We start from the raw sequence: 21,463 nt of genomic DNA on the forward strand, positions 1-21,463 counted from the left end.
TCCTGCAAGAATGGAATCTCTTGCCAACAGGTGATACAGATCTACCAACTAAAGGCTCCTCGGTACCGGTACACTTGGCAGAAGAATGGAGATAAGAGATCTTCATAGAAGGGACTGGTTTGGCCTTTGGAGCATAGAGACTTGCTAATATCTTGGTCTGGTGAGATATGATCTATGTTATAAGGGTCTGGTTCGGTATTGCTGGATCATGGTGTGTCTAGCAAACACGATATGTACCCCTTTTGAATCCATGGGTAGGATTCAAAGTCCTTTGTATCTAGTGACATATGTCACATTAGTTTTAGTTAAATTCCAAGTTAAATTTCCCTTTGTTGTGCAGACATTATCCACTAATAGCAATGTGATTGTCAATTTATTGCTAAACAAATCTCATGTAAGCATATTAACTTTAAAATGCTATGGTACTGAAATTCACCTCGGTTAACGTTAAAGGGCTTAATAGCCCATATAAGAGGTCCATCATGTGGAGAGAAGCCTTGGAATCTAAAACAGATGTAATATTTGTTCAAGAATCCCATTTAAATGAGGAAGACCTGTTTAGACTACAACATAAAAACTTCCCTCACATTTTTGCAGCCCCAGCGACTGGTAAAAAGCGTGGTACATTTATTGCAATTAAGAATAGTGTGGCCTTTTCATTAGTGAAGGAAATTATAGACCCTCAGGGCAGATATGTTATAGTAATAGGTACGTTGAATAATATACTGTATACACTAGTCTCAGTATATGCGCCAAACTCGCAACAAGCAAAATTCTTTAAGACACTTTTTCCCATTGTCGAATCCTGTAAGCAAGGCTCGGTATTACTCGCAGGAGACTTTAATATGACTATGTGGCCGTCTATGGATACCTCTAAATCTTCTGTCACAGACAGCGCAACAGAATTGTTTAACTTATCGCATGAGAATTACTATTTAGATGTGTGGAGGTTACATCAACCAGCAGAAAAGGATTTCACCTTTTACTCAAATCCACATAAAGTATATTCCCCCATAGACATGTTTCTGGCAGATCATAACCTATTTAGCAGGATAGCATCATCAAACATAGGTGTAATAAGCTGGACGAACCACGCACCCATTTATTTAGAGATAAAAGAACAATATGATAAATTAAAGTCAAATAGCTGGCGACTAAATAACTATCTTTTATACCCCACTAAATATCACATACACACAGTTGAATCTTTAGCAGAATTCCTCCAAACTAACAATTCTAATAACATTTCGCCAGAACTTTTGTGGTGTTCTCATAAAATGTTTATAAGGGGACATTTTAGAGGGCTTGATGCAAAACATAAAAAAGTGAATGAAGAAAAGAGACTGCATATACTTGCAAGTTTGTCATTGCTGCACGCATTGAATAAAAACAAGGTATGTCCACACAGGGAGGGTATGATAAAAGAATTGCAACACCAGCTTAATCAATTAGACACATACAAATATGAAAGAGCGTTACATAGAATGAAAGCGTCTCAATACTCTTTAGGTAACAAGGCGAGTAAAGTTTTGGCAAACCAATTAAAAAAAAGAGAGGCAAAGAATAGAATCTATTCTTTCTATATAGCATGAAAAACGAGAAAATATATGACCCTCAAAAAATGGTGGAGCAAATGGCGGAGTTTTACGCTAAACTGTATAATTTACAGGATGATGCTGACACTGAACAACCTGATATTGAAAATATAAATAGATTTCTAGACTCTGTTAAATTACCGAAATTGTCGCAAGAACAGTCTATGGAGCTGGCAAGACCTATTACTGAGTTGGAAATAGTAAAAGCAATTAAATCTCTAAAAAGTAACAAGGCACCGGGCCCAGATGGCCTTACAAATGAATATTATAAGGTGCATGCCAAAACCTTAACTCCGCACTTAGAAAAATTGTATTCATCTATACAAACAACAGGAGTTATTCCAAAAGAAATGTTGATGGCAGCCATTTCAACTTTACCAAAACCTGGTAAGACACCAGACCGCCCTTCAAATTTTCGCCCTTTTTCGCTTCTGAATACAGATCTAAAAATGTACTCAAAAATTCTGGCCGACAGGATGGCTCTCCTCCTGCCGGGGCTCATACACCAAGATCAGGTGGGCTTCGTAAGGGGGAGAGTATCCTCGGATGGTACACGCCGCTTCATAGATTTGTTGGACTATGTGGGGAGTGCTCGAACGCCTTCTCTGCTGCTCTCTTTGGACACGGAGAAGGCGTTCGACCGCGTACATTGGGGATACTTGAAAGAAGTTCTGCATAAGTTTGGATTTACTGGTGGAATAACGAGAAGTATTATGGCTCTGTACACAATCCCATCGGCGTATGTGTCTATGTCAGGCTATACATCCACACCATTTAATATTACAAATGGTACTCGGCAAGGCTGCCCGCTGTCACCACTAATTTTTACATTAGTGATGGAACCATTGGCGGAGTCCATTAGAACCTCTCGAGAAATAAAAGGTATTAAAATAGGACAAACAGAGCACAAGATAGGCTTATTTGCGGATGATGTAATAATTGCACTCACACAGCCAGAAACATCATTACACAAAGTGTACAATATACTCCAAGAATTCAGTAAAATTTCTTATTACAAGCTGAATACAAATAAATCCTTGATTTTAGGAATGCACTTAGAAGATCAAGTAGAAAAATCCCTTAAGTCTAGATACTCATTTTCATGGGCTGAGAACCAGATTCCTTATCTAGGCATATATCTAACATTCCCTATCTCAAAAATGTACCAACAAAATTTTATCCCATTGTTAGAACAAATAAAAATAGAACTATAACAATACACAAAAGCATACATATCCTGGGTAGGAAGAGTGGCAGCCATAAAAATGATGATCTTACCAAAAATAACGTACATGTTCAGGAATGCACCAATTTCAATTCCTAGATCTTACTTATCGACTATGCAAAAACTTTTGAACAAATATGTCTGGAAAAACAGCAGGCCCAGGGTAGCAGCAACTACATTATACAGACCTCAAGCGAAGGGAGGATTGGGCCTTCCCAGAATTAGTAGCTACTATGACGCAGCTATTCTGGAGCAGGCAAGGCAGTGGTTCTACTCTGGGGAGGGAAAACATTGGGTACAAATAGAAAATGTCTTATCTAATAAACAAAGTGCTGCGGTAATGGTTTGGGAAAATACCTTTAAGGATACCAATGCCCAAAATCCATTATGCACTGTTCGGATAGCTAACCGCATATGGGATCAGTATTATCAAAAATCGCAGTTATTTTGCTTAAAGGTTAAGGACCTCTCCTGCAAAGATGTGGCAAAAATTTTAGGAGACATTGATCTGAGTAACTGGGAAATGGCTGGAATACATACCCTAAATGACATCTGGGAGAAAGATCATCTGCAAGCTTTTTCAGACATATGTAAAAAATACTCTATTACTAAAAATGACTTTTATAAGTACCTAAGAATAAGACACTTTATATCAGAACTCCAAAAATATGTGAGAGAAGCGAAGACACCTTTCGAACAAAATTTCATCAACCCCACAAAAAATACTAAAGGTGTTTCCTTAATTTACAAAGCAATTGAAGAAAAGTTATTAGCTCCAACTTTATCATGCTTGGAGCAATGGCAAAAAGATTTAGGATTTGAAATAGAGAATGAGAATTGGAGTTTGTCATTTAAATTAACCTTAGCTTTATCAAAATGTGCTCTCCACTTAGAAACGAGAAGAAAACTGCTGTACAGGTGGTACTATACCCCATATAAGCTCTCTAAGATATTCCCAAATTGTTCAAATTTATGCTGGAGATGTAAAAAGGAGCGAGGAGATATAATGCATATATTCTGGAAATGTCAAAAAATCCATAATTTCTTGCTGCAAATACAAAAGATGTTAGAAAGTGTTTTAAAATGCCCTATAAACTTAACTCCAGCTTTATCTTTATTAGGACTAGGATTGTCTGATTACTCAACAAGTGAACAGAATATAATTTTTCATATCTCCACTACTGTTATTAATATGATAGCCTCATTGTGGAAAACGCAAAAAATTCCTAATTTCTTGGAACTGTCAAGGAAAATAAATTTGATTTGTACTCTCGAGCAGTCTATGGCCTTCGCCAATAATACACAGAAAAAATATCATACACGATGGGAGCCGTGGATAAATTCAATTTACTATAAAGCTACAACCTTTTTTGAGATAGAGGATAAAGGTAATTTATTATAAAACCAAAGGAAATTTACTATAAAACCAAAGAAACAGCACTGTTATGACAAGATATATAGGCAAATTACAAAAAATTTGTCAATGGAATGTGTTTTCCCCATGTTTTTAGGTTAATAGAAAAATTGATATATGTATGTCACAAAGATATTTTGTCTATTCAAAAAATTAAAAAACTGGAGAATGTTAAGTGGGGGATACTTGCGCGTATGCCCTTGTAAATTGATTTGTGATGACTGCTTTTCTCCAAATAAAGTTCTTTTAAAAAAAAAAAAAAATGTATATATAGATGGTGTGCTGGTACTGCTCACCTTTGTGAGTTGTGCAGATCGGCACAACTCATTTTTTCTCTTAGTGGGGTCCTCTTTGCTGCTGCGCCTCTGTAGTATTGATTCCAAAGGTCTCCTTGGGAAAGTCAAGAAATTTTTTTTTTGGCTTAGATGTGGGTTAGCTGTGCTCGCTACATAAGGTGCCTCTGTGGACAATTGGTGGTATTAAAAGATTTGGTCTGTTTATTTACACCGTTAAAAATGAAAAAAGATTACTTACTCGTAAAACAAAGCTATAAAAACGAGTTTCAAGCACGTGCGGGGCTCTTCCTCAATGACTTGGCTTTTAGCTTTCACCTTTGGTTGAACACCCAGGTTCATATGTTTATCGTCTATCTGTCTAGTTATCTCCTCTAATTTGTCTGTTTCATATCTATAAATCTGTCTATTTAGCTTTTTATCTGTCTATTTATCGGTATATCCCCTATTTACCATACATTCACAAAGGAAGGGAACGGCACAGCATAAAATTATTGTATAAATATGTACTAAGGCCAAGTGCACCCAATTAGGCACCATATGCAAACAAAAGAACAAAAGGGGATGCACAAACACTGGCCTATACAAAAAATGCTTTATTTGAACAGTATATATCAAAAATAACAATAAAGACACCACAATGATAAAAACATTTAAAAATGTAGCACAATGGCACAATAACTCCCACTGGGAGAGGGAACCTAGTCCCAAACCCAGGAACAACCCCCACCACTGACTCCAAACCCCTCTGGGGACCCCCTGCTACTATACTGAAAGTGTGAAAGGTCCTTGAAAAAGAAAAGATGACGTAGTACTGTACAATACCTCACAAGAGCGCCAAATAAGAAATTAGTGTAATCCCAGAACACAACGAAAAAAGGCAAATGAGGTAGGTCAGACGGGGGGAGGGAGGAGGAGTGTGGGTGGGAGACCCCACGCGTTACGTCACATTACCGTGACTTCCTCAGGGGTAGTCGGGGTAGTCAGGGCTACCCCTGAGGAAGTCACGGTAATGTGTTTGTGCCATTGTGTCACATTTTTAATTGTTTTTATCATTGTGGTGTCTTTATTGTTATTTTTGATATATACTGTTCAAATAAAGCATTTTTTGTATAGGCCAGTGTTTGTGCATCCCCTTTTGTTCTTTTGTTTGCATATGATATCCCCTATTTAACTATCATATTTATTTATCTCCCATCTAGCTATCTACCAATCAATCAATTGATCAATCTTCTGTCTCTTCTACTGTATCTATCTCTCATATCTATCTCCTATCATCTATCTATATATAATCTACTTTATATTTATGCATCTATAAATCGATATATAAATCTATATAATCTTTTGAATGTATCTTCTATCATTTGTATATGTCTACCTATCATCTGTCTATCTCCTATAAAATTCTCCTACAGTCCAATATTACAGATTGCCTTACCATGCTACTGTAAACTACAAAGTGTTATTATTGTGCAGGGCTAAAGCAAGCCTCTTACTAAATATGACTGCTCATAAGTTTTATTTTGTGGCCCCTTTTTTTAGTTTTGCCCAGGGTCTGACTGGCTTTGTATATAACTATATCCTTTCACATGCTTCTATATAATTTCGGCCCATTTCTCCTGACAGAACTGGTGTAACTGTTTGCAGGCCGCCTTTGCAGTCTATGTGATGGCCACTCTAAAACATTAAAGGGAACCTGTCACAAGGAGACCCATTTTTAGCAATCCCCCAGTCCCCACAGAGCATAGTACATACACTGCCAAAGTGTTGTTGTATTAAAAATTGGTTTTACAGAAAAAAAGATGTTATATTGTACCTTTCATTAGCATCTGCTGTGTGACTAGGCAGTTGCCAATTGGGAGGGGCTGGAAAGGAGCAGTTCCCCCCCCCCCACCCTTGGGAAACATGTGACCTTTTCAAATATGTGAATAACTCCCAACACTCGGGATTGGCTGTAGAGGAGCAGGGGGCGTCGCTAAGCCAAGTGATGGGTGTTTTCATATATTTGAAAAGGTCACATGGAGTAGCTGTTCCCAAAGGGTGGGGGGGAACTGCTCCTTTCCAGACCCTCCCAATAGGCAACTGCCTAGTCACACAGCAAATGCTAATGAAAGGTACAATATAACAAATCTTTTTTTCTGTAAAACCAATTTTTAATACAAAAACACTTTGGCAGTGTATGTACTATGCTCTGTGGGGACTGGGGGAGTGCTAAAAATGGGTCTCCTGGTGACAGGTTCCCTTTATCTTTGTTATACGTAAGCCACTCTGTAACCAGTTTGACAGTATGCTTCAGATTATTGTCCATTTGGAAGACCCAAGCTTTAATCACTTCCCCATGCGTGTTAGGAAGTGAGTTAGCAAAGCGCACCATACTATTACAGCACACGGTATACCAATCATCTTGTCTGTCCGTGTCCCTGACAGCCATCCATCTTGTCTTGTGGCCCCCTTTCCCCCCGGTTCACAATTGCAGCTATTGGTTGTTCAATGCAGACCAGCCAAAAGCAGCCATATACAACATCACAGGGTTAACAGGGGGGGGCACACAATGATCATTGGTGCCAACCCAAGCACCAATTATAACTGTATGGTGGGAGTTCTGTGTGTCTTGTGGCTGCCAATTGGCACTAATCATCAGTTGGCACCTGCTTATTTTCTTTGTGTGGCATTTTTCTTTTTTGGCACGTGCACAGGTCATCTTCTTGTGTATGCTATGAAAAAGGAATGCAGATAGTGACAATTTGCTGATCAGCATTTTCACATTTTTTGTTGTATTTTTTACTTACTATAGTCTATTTTTAGGCTACAGGCTTTTCTTGCATCTTGTAACCACTAGGTACTGAGCAGCAACTTGCATCACCGCTTAGCTGCTGTGTTTTTTTTTTTTTTTTTAATATACAGGAGTTTTTTTTCGTGTGCTTTGTGATCCTCATGAAACACTCAAAGGGTTAACTAACTTCCAAAAGGTTGCTTTAACAATTTTGAGGGTTGTAGTTTCTAAAATGTCATTTGTGTAGGTTTTCTAACATATATAAAAAGTAAGTCACTTCTAACTAAATTGGTTCCTCCAAAAATAGGTTTTGAGGACTTTTGTGAAAACCTGAAAAATCACACCTAAACATCCTAAAAAACGGAAAGGATGTTTAAAAAATGATGCCAAAGTAAAGCAAAAAATGTTAATGGAAAATGTTAGTTATCATGTTGTTATGGTGATATAATTAGAATTTGGAAAACACCGTTTTTTTTTAAACTTTTCAGCTAATATCAGTTTTTTTCATAAACATGTATTTTTTTTTTTACACCTTAGTTAAGGGACGGCCCCCAGAGCTGCTGGGGGGCCCACATAAGGCTGTACATAAGGAATCCCTCTGATTGAGGGGGTTGTATCTAATGTCTCCATAGGGGGTGAGGGTGGCTGTATATAAAATAACCATGGGGGGCTGTTTGAGATGATAAACTAGGGAATAGGAGCCCATTTTAGTTTCTGTAAAGGGGCCCTCTAAGGCTCCTTCACCCAGGGGCCTGCTGAATCCTGGAACCGACCCTGCCAAAGTTAATTCATCGTTTTATTGCATTAAAAAAAATGATCAAATAACTGAAAAGTGACCTGGCACTTACTCTCAAAGATGCTGCAGCAACTGAATACATAAAATTCCTGTCATCTTATGTAATGCTGGTTATGCCCAGTAGTGGGTGCTGGAACACAGCTAGACAGGCACAGGTTAGGCAGTTGGAAAGATTATAGTCTCTGCAGAATAAGGTTGGAAATATCAGAGGATATTTCAGTAAAACATTACACAGCTTTCTCATTGTTTATCAGCTCTGTCTAAGAACAGTTGACTTTAGAGAAAAAAAAATTCTGACATCCATAGGGTGTACTCTTAGGACCAGTTCAGATTATCTGGTGCAATTTTTGAAGCCAAAAGTAGCTATGCGTAGTAGCCATTGCTGATTGAAAGCGTTTTTCTTCATTGCTGTGGTGTAAACACATGACACTGTGGGGCTCATTTACTAAGGGCCCTGAGGACCGCACTTTCGCCAGACATCCCGACGATTTTCATTTTGCGCCGCTGGGACAGGGATTTAAAAGGGGGTTTTGGCGCATGCGATTGGATTTTGGTGCAATCGCGCCGGCTTTCATGCAACACAAATCGGGGGGGGGGGGATCAGGCGATCCGACGGATTCGGACAAACCGCGGGATTTAAGTTCAAAATTGTGTCGCAAGCCAAGCACTTACATGCACCGGGAGGAAGATGGTGAACTCCGGTGGACCTGATCTTAGTGAATTGCGCCAGACTGCCTGATCGTCGGACACTCCGGACCTCGTGAACTCAAGTGGCCGGGTAAGTAAATGTGCCCCAGTGTAAACAATGTTAACACAGCTGATTACACTTCTGATGTTACTGCAGTCAAGATGGAAGCTTCTTTATTCATTCAAAGGAAATATAATAAATAAATTATTTTCAGAAAATATAAACAGACAAAAATTTGGAGAAAATTAAAATACCATTTAAAAAGGTCATATGTCTTGTTTTCAGTACAAAATAGAATAAAAAAGGGAATGTGTTGTCAAATAAAAAGCCCATACTGATCCCAGAGTGGTATGAATTAAAATGTCAGCTCTTCTAGCAAAAAATGATACCTTATACAGCTCTGTGCACCAAAATATAAAAAATGATGTGTGTTATGTGTCAGAATGATGATTTTGAAGGTACTAAAATATAGCAAATGCATCACATTGATGTATATGTTATCTTACTAACCCAAAGAATAAAGGGGATGTGTAATTTGGACCGTGAATGAAAGCCATAAAATCTAAGCCGGAAAATGGAGCAACTGCATTTTTTTCGTCAATTTCACAGCTCGCATTTCACAGAATATTAAACGGTGACTCTAGGAAGTACAATTTGTTCTGCAAAAAACAAAACTACATATGTCTCTGTAAACTGAAAAACAAAAAAGTTTTGGGATGAGGGGATTAAAAATGTAAATGCAAAAAAAACAAAAGGCCTGCATTGTTAAAAGATTGACAGAGCCAATATCACTGGAAATATCACTGTAAATTTACAATAAGAAGTCTTTTACAAAGGTTGATGCTTTAAAAAGGGTTGATTTGGTGGCAGCCATGTCGATTTCTACTGCAAAATCAGTTTTTGTGAATCTATTTAATAGAAGTCTTAAAGGGAACCTGTCAACTGGGACCTCATTTTTACTAAAGACTGGTTGCAGAAGTCCATTACAGCTGGATTGCAAATATGTCTTTCTGCCAGGTTTGCTTTGGTTTGGATGCATTTAAAGCGTAACTGTGAAGCTACCAATTTATTATTTGTAATTCCCCTTTGAAAACAAACAGGATGATGTCTATTTTGTGCTGCTCGTCCTTTTCTTAGCAAAGTTATGGCATTTTACGTTCTGAAAGTGTTTGACAAAAATCACCTCATCAGAGGTGAAGTGGGCGGAGACTAATATCTGTCAGTCTATGCCCTCAGGCTGAGGCCAGTTAGCTTGCCCACAGATCCCATGATGCCTTGTGTTCTCTCTCAAAGTAATTTAGCAGTAAGTCCATTTAGTTTCCCACAAGTAAATCCACTGAACACTGCACAGTATATGGTGACTAGCTTGGCAGCTTTCACCAAATGGAGGAGCGGGGACATGTTATAAGTGGTAGAAATCATTAGTACACCAGTTACATGCAGTCTATAGCCTGTGCTGTGTGAGCACTGAGGGTTAATAGCTTATCTGGACAGAGCTGATACTGCCGATGACAAGGTGGGGAAGTGAGCAGCATGAAGAGCCGAGACAGAGAAACGGTGTAGAATCACAGACTGGGATCGAGGGGCTAATAGGGAATAGGGGAGATCTTGTACCTCACTATTCTGTGCAGGAGACCTCTGCATTCACTGTTCTGCACGCTTCTAGCTCTGCTCCATTCACTGAAACATGACCTCCTCCCCTCCCAGGAAACCGAGCAGAAACAAAGTGTAAACAACATACGGATTCATAGGGTTCATCAGCAAATGGAGAGTAGGCAGCTATTGCAGTAACGCGTTAAAATGAGGGCTATAGCACAGTAACAACTGAATATAGGTAATAAAGATAATAGGCAAGGTTGTTTTACATAACCAAGAGCTATTGATTTGTGCAAAAATAAAAACCTTTACAATTACCCTTTAAAAAAACATGTAACATGTTTGTGTTACTCCTCAGCTCTCATTCCCAACCTTTGTGCTCCTGTTCAACTCCTCCCTCCTGCTTAGCCACACACACAGGGACTGAGCTCCCAGCATGGTGAGCTGACTTCAGTGGGGAAGGGCGGATACGTACAGGAGCACAAAGGTGGGGGCTGAGAGCTGAGCAATCTGCAGCATAGACAAGTCACGTAGTTTTTTGAAATGCAGCCAAACCAAAACAAACCTGGGACTCCGAACAGGATTTTGTCAGTGAGCAAGGCAAGATAATATAAACAATTATATTGTAATGTATATGCACAGAAAAGGCAGAAAGGCATATTTGCAATCAAGCTTCAATGGGCTTCTGCAACCTGTCTTTAGTAAAAATGAGTTCCCTAGAAATGTGATTGCCTAGAAATCTTTCTCTAGTGCCCTAGAAATTCATTTTTTATCGTTTTTTTAAATATATGTTTTAGTAAGTGAAAGTCATCTTGTCTCTCATTAGATGGATATTTTCTAAACACTGATTCTATAAAATTCTTTAAGTTCTACGTGTGATATCAATCCAAATGTGATTCATTTCAGGTCTTGTCACTGATGTATCTTTGTAGCTAAAAATAACTACTCCTCCATCAAAATTCGATTAGCAAGTCTTCCTATTTCAAAAGACTTTTCCATCCATCAATCTTTCATTATGACTATCCAAAGTCACACTTGAGGCAACACCCTCTAAATTGCGTTCCTTCCTTCCTTATTTTTTTTTTTTTTTGTAAGTCTTAAGCAATAAGCCCTGAGGTGTTGCCATTATGCTTACGAGTTGCTAAATATACATTCTTTTTTATTACATGCTCCCTTTCACGACCCACCTGTACCTGAACTATTATTGGACTGGGTTCTCTGAACATAGAATATTCACCATTCCATTATTGTAATTACTGGATTCTATCTCTGTATGAGGAAACTTCTCATAGATGATAAAATTAGTTTGCTACCCCATGATCCATTTTTTTTTGTGTTACACTATAGACACTGGATAGCTAACACTCAATATACAGTAATATTCACTGAATAGATGCCATCATAGGGAGCTGTGATTGGTTGCCATAAGCAACTAGGAATATTCTGACTTTCAGACAGCTTGATAAATCTGCCCCAATGTGTTTTGTAATGTGTGTGTAAGTGTGGGGGGCAGGAACAGGGGCGCAACTACAGTGGTAGCAGCCATAGTAGCCGCTATGGGGCCTGCAGTGTCAGGGGGCCCCATCATCCAACCTGACACTAAAGAAGTATAAGTATATATATATATATATATATATATATAACTCTGCACATTGTACATAATGTTTATATAATATATATTATTTGTGATTTATGGTTTATATGCTGTATTTTTCAGCCTATAAGGCGCACCGGAGTATAAGGCGCACCTCTAATAAATGCCTGTTAAGACATCTAGGTTCATATATAAGGCGCACTGGAGTATAAGGTGCAGGATCAAATGCAGTACCTAAAAATGACCAGCAGGTGGCAGACCTGTGCACAGTTCAAGCTAGCTACACTTCCCGGGAAACTTGTCTTCAGCGTGTCAGAGAGCTCCGATCTCAGAGGCATGGGCTGCTGGGGGTTAATACAGGGTGATGCAGCAGGGGTTAAGCGGTCTCCCTCTGCCCCCTCTCCTTCCCTCCTCAGCCAGGGTGTTATTCCTGTGGGGTTCCCTGTGGCTCCTTCTCTTTCCCCTGTTACAGGGCTGTCAGGTATGGGGGATTGTTTACTGATGATGATTGCCTCGTGGTCGGCACTATGGCAGCTCCGGTCTCTCCGTGCTAGTGGAGGGCAGGATGGGCACAATGTTAGTTGTGGTGCCAGGGCACTTCAGGAGCTAGGGACCCTGTATACTGTGTGGGAAGGTGCAGGACATTTCTGGGGATGGAGCTATTAAACACTGGTAAATGTACAGTACATCTTGTCTGTAGTACCTTTCTGTATAAGTTCATATATAAGGCGCACTGGCCTATAAGGCGCACCTTTTATTTCTGAGAAAATTAAAGGATTTTTGGTGCGCCTTGTAGACCGAAAAATACGTTATGTTTATCTGTGATGTGTATATGCTGTTTGTGTATATGGTGTGCATACACTATGTGTGTGTATAAATGCTTTACGTCTGTTTATGGCACTGTGTGTGTTTATGTGATGTGTATATGCTCTATATGTGTGCATAATAGTGTATAAATGTGTTTTTTTGAGTGAAGAACTGTATGTTTATGTACATAGGTATAGAAATGCATGTGTATATATGAGTGTTATATGTATATTTTTAATCAGGGCCCCATTTAGAAGTCTACTATAGGGCCCTCCCATAGTTACGCCACTGGGCAGGATATTAGGTAATTTACCAATATACATTTATTAATAGTTTTACACCTCTTTCCTGATATGTAAAGTGAAGCCTCCTGTTTTTTACCTCATCAGCCAGACATTCCTGTCCATAAAATGGCTGCAGATGGAGGGTCATGTGATCTCTAACTGGCGATTGTTCATGGACAGTTAGAGATCACATGACCCTTCATCTGCAGCTATTTTATGGATAGGAACGTCTGGCTGGTGATGTAGGCTTCACTTTACAAATCAAAAAAGCAGAACAGAACTTTTAATAGATGAATATTGGTAAATTACTTAATATCCTGCCCCCACACTTATCAACACATTTCAAAGAACATTAGCTAAAGTGGGCAACCATTTTAACCCATTCTTGACCAACCGTCTGCCTAAAAGTCCAAGTCAATTTTTGAAGTTATGCTACTCCCTTCTTTAACCTCTTAACACATTATGACATATATATGTTCATGATGTCATCAAGGAGTGACAATCCGTTCCCATGGAAGCCTGGAATCCATATGAAACTCCAGAACTTGTCATTCAGCAGGCAGACTTAAGGACACCCGACTTAAAGACAATCCATAGTTACAGACAGACCTCTTGGCCCTGTGAACTCTAGTGAAGCTCTCTGGATGCTTTTCTTTACTTCCAGGTTGCAATGATCAGCTGTAAGGTGTCTGTAATGAAGCTTTATTGATATTCCTTGTTCCCATGAACGCACAAAATTGTCAAAAGGACAAAAAGAAAAAAAAACCTGGGGACTGTCTGTACTGCAGTAGTGTAGTAAAAATTATGAATGATCAGACCCCCAAGGGTTAAAGTACCCTTGGGCATTTAAAAAAAGTTAGAAATAATAAATATAAAAAATAAAGAAATAATTCAAATCAACCCCGATATAAAAATAACTTCACAAATAAATTATAAACCTGTTAAGAATTTACAGTTATTCCGTGCTGTGAACGCATGGCAGAAAAAACAACACAACACAAAAAAATAAATTAAAAGTGATTGTAGGGTTGTAAAGTCCCCAAAATGGTAACAATGAAAACATCATTATGTCCCACAAAAAAAATTACGCCTTACACAGGTCCTAACGCCATGACAAAATTAAGAAAATTATTTTAATTATTTTAAAAATCAATTAAAGCATAATAAAACCTATATAATTTTGGTATTTCTGCGTTCGTATCGACCTCAGGAATAAAGTAGATCTGTCATTTGGATTGCACAGTGAAAGATGCACCAGAGCACACCTTAAACCGGGTTGGACTTGCTGTGGCGGAATACCACCAGGTCGCTCCACAGGCGCGACTTTGCTGGAGGTGCTGGCCAAGGCGAGGTACAGAATCATAAGGCTGAGACGGAGTCGTGGACAGGCAGAAGGTTGGGACAGGCAGCACGGGATCGGAGTCAGGAACACAGCAGAAGGTCAGGGTTGGCAGCAGTCAGGAGCGTAGTCAGGAACGGAATCGGAGTCACAACAGGAAATCGCACTAAATGCATTCGGAACTAGACACAAGCTTTCTCTAAGACACAAAGCTTACTTTATCAGGGCAGGCTGGCGGCCAGCGTGAATCATCGGTATGCTGTTCCTTTAAATCGTACAGAGGACGGGGACCACTGCTGGAATGAGGAGAGGTGAGCAACACTGCCGCTGGGCACCAGGGGCAGAGGCGGGAACACGGATTAGTCTGCGACCAGCGAGATGGGTTGCAGGGGCACCTGTGACCCCCTCCTACTCTTGTGGATTTTTAAAGATGAGAGTGAAAATTGGCAATGCAAATATAAAATTGACCCTTTCCTTAAAGGTTTAAATGGAACAACTTTACATATCATTACAATTTTTTTTTCATGATATGTGAGACTTTAAATTGATAGAATAGTTTTATTAATTAAATGTTTGTAATTTTTCTCATTAAAGTTTTTAACCCCTTTACCGCTATTGGACATAATAGTACAGCACAGGCGGCAGTGACTTGCCAACCAGTGCCGTACTATTACGGCCAGCTTCTTGCACCAGCTCCCGAATGAAGCCAGTGCCAGATGCTGCGGGTTTCAGCTGTATTTATACGTCCGGCTGACACCCCTAATCAGAGATTCCTCCAATTGTGGGTGTTAAATCCTTAAACACCCCTTAAAAACTAAGTAAAATTCTGATCACATCCTATAAAAATGAGAGGACGCATAAAAAACCCATTGTAACATAAAGCAGGCATTCAGTATATGTTAGTTATCAAGTTATGGAGTTATGACTGTGTGCTGAAAAAGTAGAAAATTATATAAATATCTGTTTTCTTCATTAATAAATGCAAAACATATCCACAATTTTTTTTTAACTAACTTAAAGTACAATAGGGTACATTTACTTACCCATCCGACGGAGTTCTCCAAAAGTGCATTGTCCGACGATAATGCACTGTGGCACAATTCACTAAGATCGTGCGCCCGATATCCGTGCAACCGACGGAGTTCACCATTTTTTAAGTGGTGCATGTAAGTGCATTGGATTGGGACACAATTTGTAAGATAAATCCTGCGCTCAGTTCCAATCAGTCGATCATCTGATGACACGCCCCCCAATTTGTGTTGCATGGAAGCCAGCGCAGCTGTGCCAAAAAACGATTGCGTGCGCCACAATCCCGGCGCAGGCACTTGCTAAATACCTGTCCAAGCCGTACAATACCCGAAAATGGCAAACAATCAGACAAAAGTGCAATCCGCGACCCTTAGTAAATGAGCCCCAATGTGTCATGAGACAACAGTCTTAAACTTGCCTAAATATGTTAAAGCGTTCAAAAGTTATAACCACTTATAGTGACACTTGTCAAATTTTAAAAAATGGTCCATGTCAGGAAGGTGCACAGTGGCTTTTACCAAACATTACTTTTTTTTTATACTTCGACGCTCTGTAAGGTGCAAGTTTTTGCGGTATAAGATGACATTTTCATTTTTCACTTTTTGTATTTAATTTTTTTATGGGTTACAAAACGGTGAAAAAGCAGTGTTCTGGATATTGTGTTTTTTCTGTTAAGGGGTTCAAAGCATAAAATCATTTTTGTATGTTTTATAGATCAGTATTTTGGGAAGCAGGGATACCCAGGATGTTTTATCTTTTTTTGTTTTATTTTTATGTGCTTTCTAGGGAAAAGGGATTGATTAGAATTTTTACTTCTAATGTTTGTATTCCAGTTTTTTTTAATTAACTACTTTATAGGTCCCCTACAGTGTTTCAATATCATTCAATATACTGCAGTAACACTGAATAGGCTCCGACCCATATATACCTGGCCTATATGGAGAGGTCATAACTTGTGAACCTTCTACATATAGCCTTAAACTATTTAGCATGGATATGTACTATGGGCAGTCCCCAAGAGGTTAAGCAGCTTGCTGAGAGCCAGGGGCGCCACAGCATCTTACCTCATACCTGCCAGGAGCAAGACATGACAGTTGCACTAAAATATATGCATCTAGTGACCATTGAGGGAAAGTGCAGATACTGATTAAAAACTGTAGTAATAAAAGTTAAGAGAAGCAACCTGGAGGTTGTGTAAAATGTATGCTTAAAGACAGTGTACACCTTCAATTTTTAAAATTATTCTCTATTATGTTGTATTTTGGGCTAAAAATCATTTTTCTATTAGAAACCTACCATGAGAAAGGTGATTGGAGTAGCTTTTGCTCCCACAGCCCATACAGACTAGCACACACCTCAGTAGCCTATACCAATAATTTGCCAATAAATCAGCTATACTGAGTGTTTCTAAACTCTTAGCACACAAATAAAGAGTACAATAAGGAGTAGAATAGAAAGTTGTAAAAAACATTTCCCTGGGCAGACCAAAACACGTACCCTACAGAGTAGTGGTTCCCCAACTCAGCGGCCCTAGAGGCCAGCTGTACGCAAAAGTTTTTTCTAGGGAATAGGTCGGGTGCTCTGTCATGGTCCATGGAAAAAAATGAATTTGTGTGCCGTGCCCTTAAATTATGAATGCAAGCTTAAGGTCCTGGAAGGTAGTTTGGTCATGCACAGTCAGGATCCTAACACCATCCATCTGCAGCCATTTTTATAGACAGGAATGGAATAGATGTATATTAGTAATTTAACTAATATTTTGCCCCTCCCCCCCATATTAAAGTGTAAAGTAGTCAACCCCTTAAAGATTGTCAAATCTAACTTTGTCTAACGCATAATATAATAATATTTTTATAGATGGGAGTAAATAAGAAATGTAGTTCTCTGATTGTTAAATTGTCATGCACCTCTTTCCAGGAACTGGATAGTTAAAGGGGTTTTCCATCTTTCCTAAAAATGAGACCCATAACCCACACTGAACAGTGGATGGAGTTGAAGCTGACAGCTCTGTTCCTTCTGTAGTGGCTGAACCCAGTTATTGCAGCTTGGCTCCCATTCACATTAATGAAAACTGATGTACAGTGACCTGATCTGACCACCTCCCTGAAAACAGAGCAATCTGCTTCTCGTTATCAATGAGATATTAGTTAAGGCTGCATAAAATATGATAAAAGATATGGAGATGTATCAATTAATTTTTTAGTTTTTTACATATTCAACTAGTCTAGAAAAGCATGCCTAATGTTTAGCCAGTTATAGTGCTTGCCAAATGATGGGCTTGTTCTGAGCATCTTGGTCTATCTTCAGTATCAGTGTAACCTTCCTTAAGAAATACAGGTGTCTTCTGTCCCAGCTTACACATTCCAATGAAACTTCCTCCTTGGTGACGTGAATCCAGGTTTCATTAAAAGCTTAAGCTGTCAGAGTTTAGCAGTCAAGGTGAGTTAGAATCTGTTTTGTTTCATATCCCTCCCTGTTTTCTTTGCTGAGTAGCCCTGGAGGAGATCTGAGTCAGCTGGGGAGAGAGAAAATGGAATTATTCACTGCCTGCTATTCATTCTGTGAGTGATTGTTCATTTCAATGTTGCTGATGTATCATGACGTTTTAGGTTCTGCTGCCAAAACAAAATGAAAAAGAAAAACCTTTATAACCAAGTTATTAATTAAATCAGATCGACGCCAGATTCGCATATATGCCGAAATTCAAGTGGACATCTTCACATGAAAATTGGTGGAACATCATGGGTATTTCTAAAGCAAAGTGGCTTCCCACTCACCAATCCAAAGCAACCCAGGGTTATTTAAGTACACATCTCCCATGGGATGTTGCCTTTTCATAAATGGTTTATATTCCTCTTGTGTTCCTGCAAAGGAGTTTCTTTATTTTGGCCTTAGCTTGTGTAACTACTGTATATATAACCCTGCCTTCCCTGGAAACTGTTAACGTTCATGCAAGAACTGAGCCACCAATCTCTGTACATCCACTGGCCACATCCTGGCCTTAATTTTTGGTACTTAACACTGGTTCATCTCAACCTGCCTGGGTCATCTACCACAGATTTTTGGTTCTGGGGGTTCTTTGCTGCAAAGACCTGATCCCAAGAGGATCTTTCACCAATTTAACCAGGTCCACCTCTTTGTATACTTTAATAGGAGACATTTTACCGATTCAAGCACAGATATTTTTCTTTGCCCCTTGCTGTTCCCAAACAACTAATGCCCTTAGTTTTAGTACCCAATAAGCTAAATATGCTCTGTGCTTTTAAGTGAGGGGCCCTGAGCGGGAGTTAACAGCTTCCGCTATATTCTAAAGATTTTATTTCCATTAAACCTTTTTTTTTTACACTTGATCTACAGTCTACGTTCTAAGATAAGCTTAAATATCCAATTGGAGTATATTCAAGTAGCGCAAAATATATAAATATATACTCCATGTGCACAGACGTTTGGAGTTGAATATTGCAATTTAAAGGAACCGTGTTGCCTGCTTTTACACCACTTTACTAACAATAACCTGTAGGGATGATATGAAATATTCTTTTCGGGATTGCCTCTTTTATTTTAAAATTCACATGTTACCTATAAAGTTTACTTACTGTTTTAGTAAAAATAAAATTTTCTCTTTTTTTTGTCAGAATGAAAATCCAGGTCCAGGATCATACAATGTTGAAAATGGACCAAATATAGACAGTGTTTCATTTTCAAGTAAAGGAACAGGAGGATTTCCGTCAAGGGTAAATTACATACCAAATTAATTAGAGTGTCTTTTAAAAGTCCTTATTCACATGTTAGACACCATATACATTCTTTTTTAAATTAAAAAATATTGAATGTATGGGGAAATTGGTAGACAATTGGGCATTTATTTCGTGGTTTTGAAATTCACTGTATAGGATAATTATTTTTTTTATTTTGATTGGACATGTGGGGTTATCTGACATAATCATATATTTTATGTGCATTTAAGGGGAAAAGAAGGTGATTTTTTTAAAATTACGTTTTAGTAATCTTTAGTATGATTTCTCAAAAATTAAACTGCAGTACCACAGTAGCACGAGTTAGCAGTTTCTGTATTACACCCTGCCTCCAGTAGAGTGTATTACAGAATTTTACTTGATAAGCCTGAAATTAAAATTATTTTCCCCACAGGAATGTACCCTAGGGGTTTAGAAATATAGTAAAAAAATTTTTACACGTTTAAAAAATTTTTTAAAAAAAACTCCAAATGTTCAAATCATCTCTCTTTCCCTAGAACACAAATAAAAATAAACAAACATCAACATGTGAGGTATCCCCACTTTCCAAAATGCCTGCTTTATGGAAATCTAAAAACTGTTATTCCTAGTGGTGAACCTCATAATTGAAAAATAGCACTTAAAATGTCAGAATCAAGATTGTACAGTCCCAAAAATAAAATGAATGCTAAATGACACCTTACACAGGTTTCTACACCAAATTATGAAAAGGTTATTGATGACGGAATAGGGCAAAAGAAATACATTTTTCAGTTTTAAAGATCTAATTTGGCAATGATCATAGCGACGCAAAAAATATTCCCAGTGCACGATATGCTGCACTGTACACAGGACAGTAAAAAAGTTATGGATTAATGAGGATGGGGAGCGAAAAGCAAAAACGGCAAATGGAAACTCTATCAACGGAAAGTGATTACAGGCAGTATCTTGTGTGAATATACAATAATACACAATATATGTTGATATGATCTAATCCATTATTTTAGGTTTTTAGAGTTTCTCGTGTAAGGACAGCACCTACTCCAGCGCCCAATTCTTATAATATTCAAGATTCATTATTTTCAAAGAAGGATTTCAACACAAGTAACTCCAGCATGTTTCATCACCCTATTGCTATCAAGGTAGAGGATACAAAACATAAGACACCGGCTCCAAATCAGTATGATGTGAGTTCAATACATTTTTGCAGTTTTTCTCTTGCATATTTGCATATATAATTGTACACGTTATATTTTTAAGGAACCTTATAATCGCAGAACCTCTCTACTAGAACAGAAGGAGTAAAGAGAATTTCTATTTACCTATATTATATGAAGGGCTTCCCTCTGTCGTGTAAAAGGAAAAATTGTAGGCTTTTTATGCACTGTTTCTATTAGCTAACTGCTCAATGTAGCTATACACTCACCGGCCACTTTATTAGGTACATCATGCTAGTAACGGGTTGGACCCCCTTTTGCCTTCAGAACTGCCTCAATTCTTCGTGGCATAGATTCAACAAGGTGCTGGAAGCGAAGCATTCCTCAGAGATTTTGGTCCATATTGACATGATGGCATCACACAGTTGCCGCAGATTTGTCGGCTGCACATCCATGATGCGAATCTCCCATTCCACCACATCCCAAAGATGCTCTATTGGATTGAGATCTGGTGACTGTGGAGGCCATTTGAGTACAGTGAACTCATTGTCATGTTCAAGAAACCAGTCTGAGATGATTCCAGCTTTATGACATGGCGCATTATCCTGCTGAAAGTAGCCATCAGATGTTGGGTACATTGTGGTCATAAAGGGATGGACATGGTCAGCAACAATACTCAGGTAGGCTGTGGCGTTGCAACGATGCTCAATTGGTACCAAGGGGCCCAAAGAGTGCCAAGAAAATATTCCCCACACCATGACACCACCACCACCAGCTTGAACCGTTGATACAAGGCAGGATGGATCCATGCTTTCATGTTGTTGATGCCAAATTCTGACCCTACCATCCGAATGTCGCAGCAGAAATGGAGACTCATCAGACCAGGCAACGTTTTTCCAATCTTCTACTGTCCAATTTCGATGAGCTTGTGCAAATTGTAGCCTCAGTTTCCTGTTCTTAGCTGAAAGGAGTGGCACCCGGTGTGGTCTTCTGCTGCTGTAGCCCATCTGCCTCAAAGTTCGACGTACTGTGCGTTCAGAGATGCTCTTCTGCCTACCTTGGTTGTAACGGTTGATTTGAGTCACTGTTGCCTTTCTATCAGCTCGAACCAGTCTGGCTATTCTCCTCTGACCTCTGGC

At 38.8% G+C, this 21,463-nt stretch overlaps 1 protein-coding gene across 5 annotated transcripts in view; it reads left to right on the plus strand.

The window, feature by feature from the left end:
* Positions 1 to 21,463, plus strand: part of STPG1 (sperm tail PG-rich repeat containing 1) — a 102,018-nt gene that overhangs the window by 18,809 nt on the left and 61,746 nt on the right. For all 5 annotated transcript variants that reach the window (XR_011853218.1, XM_072136684.1, XM_072136687.1 and 2 more), the window contains exons 3-4: positions 19,069 to 19,167; positions 20,175 to 20,354. Coding sequence is in view for 4 of the 5 variants with exons in the window: in XM_072136684.1 (XP_071992785.1) it covers positions 19,069 to 19,167; positions 20,175 to 20,354 (279 nt within the window). In the remaining variant the exon portion in view is untranslated. The remainder of the gene's footprint in view (positions 1 to 19,068; positions 19,168 to 20,174; positions 20,355 to 21,463) is intronic.

This window comes from Engystomops pustulosus, chromosome 2, assembly GCF_040894005.1.
Source record: "Engystomops pustulosus chromosome 2, aEngPut4.maternal, whole genome shotgun sequence".
Taxonomy (NCBI): Eukaryota; Metazoa; Chordata; class Amphibia; order Anura; family Leptodactylidae; genus Engystomops; species Engystomops pustulosus.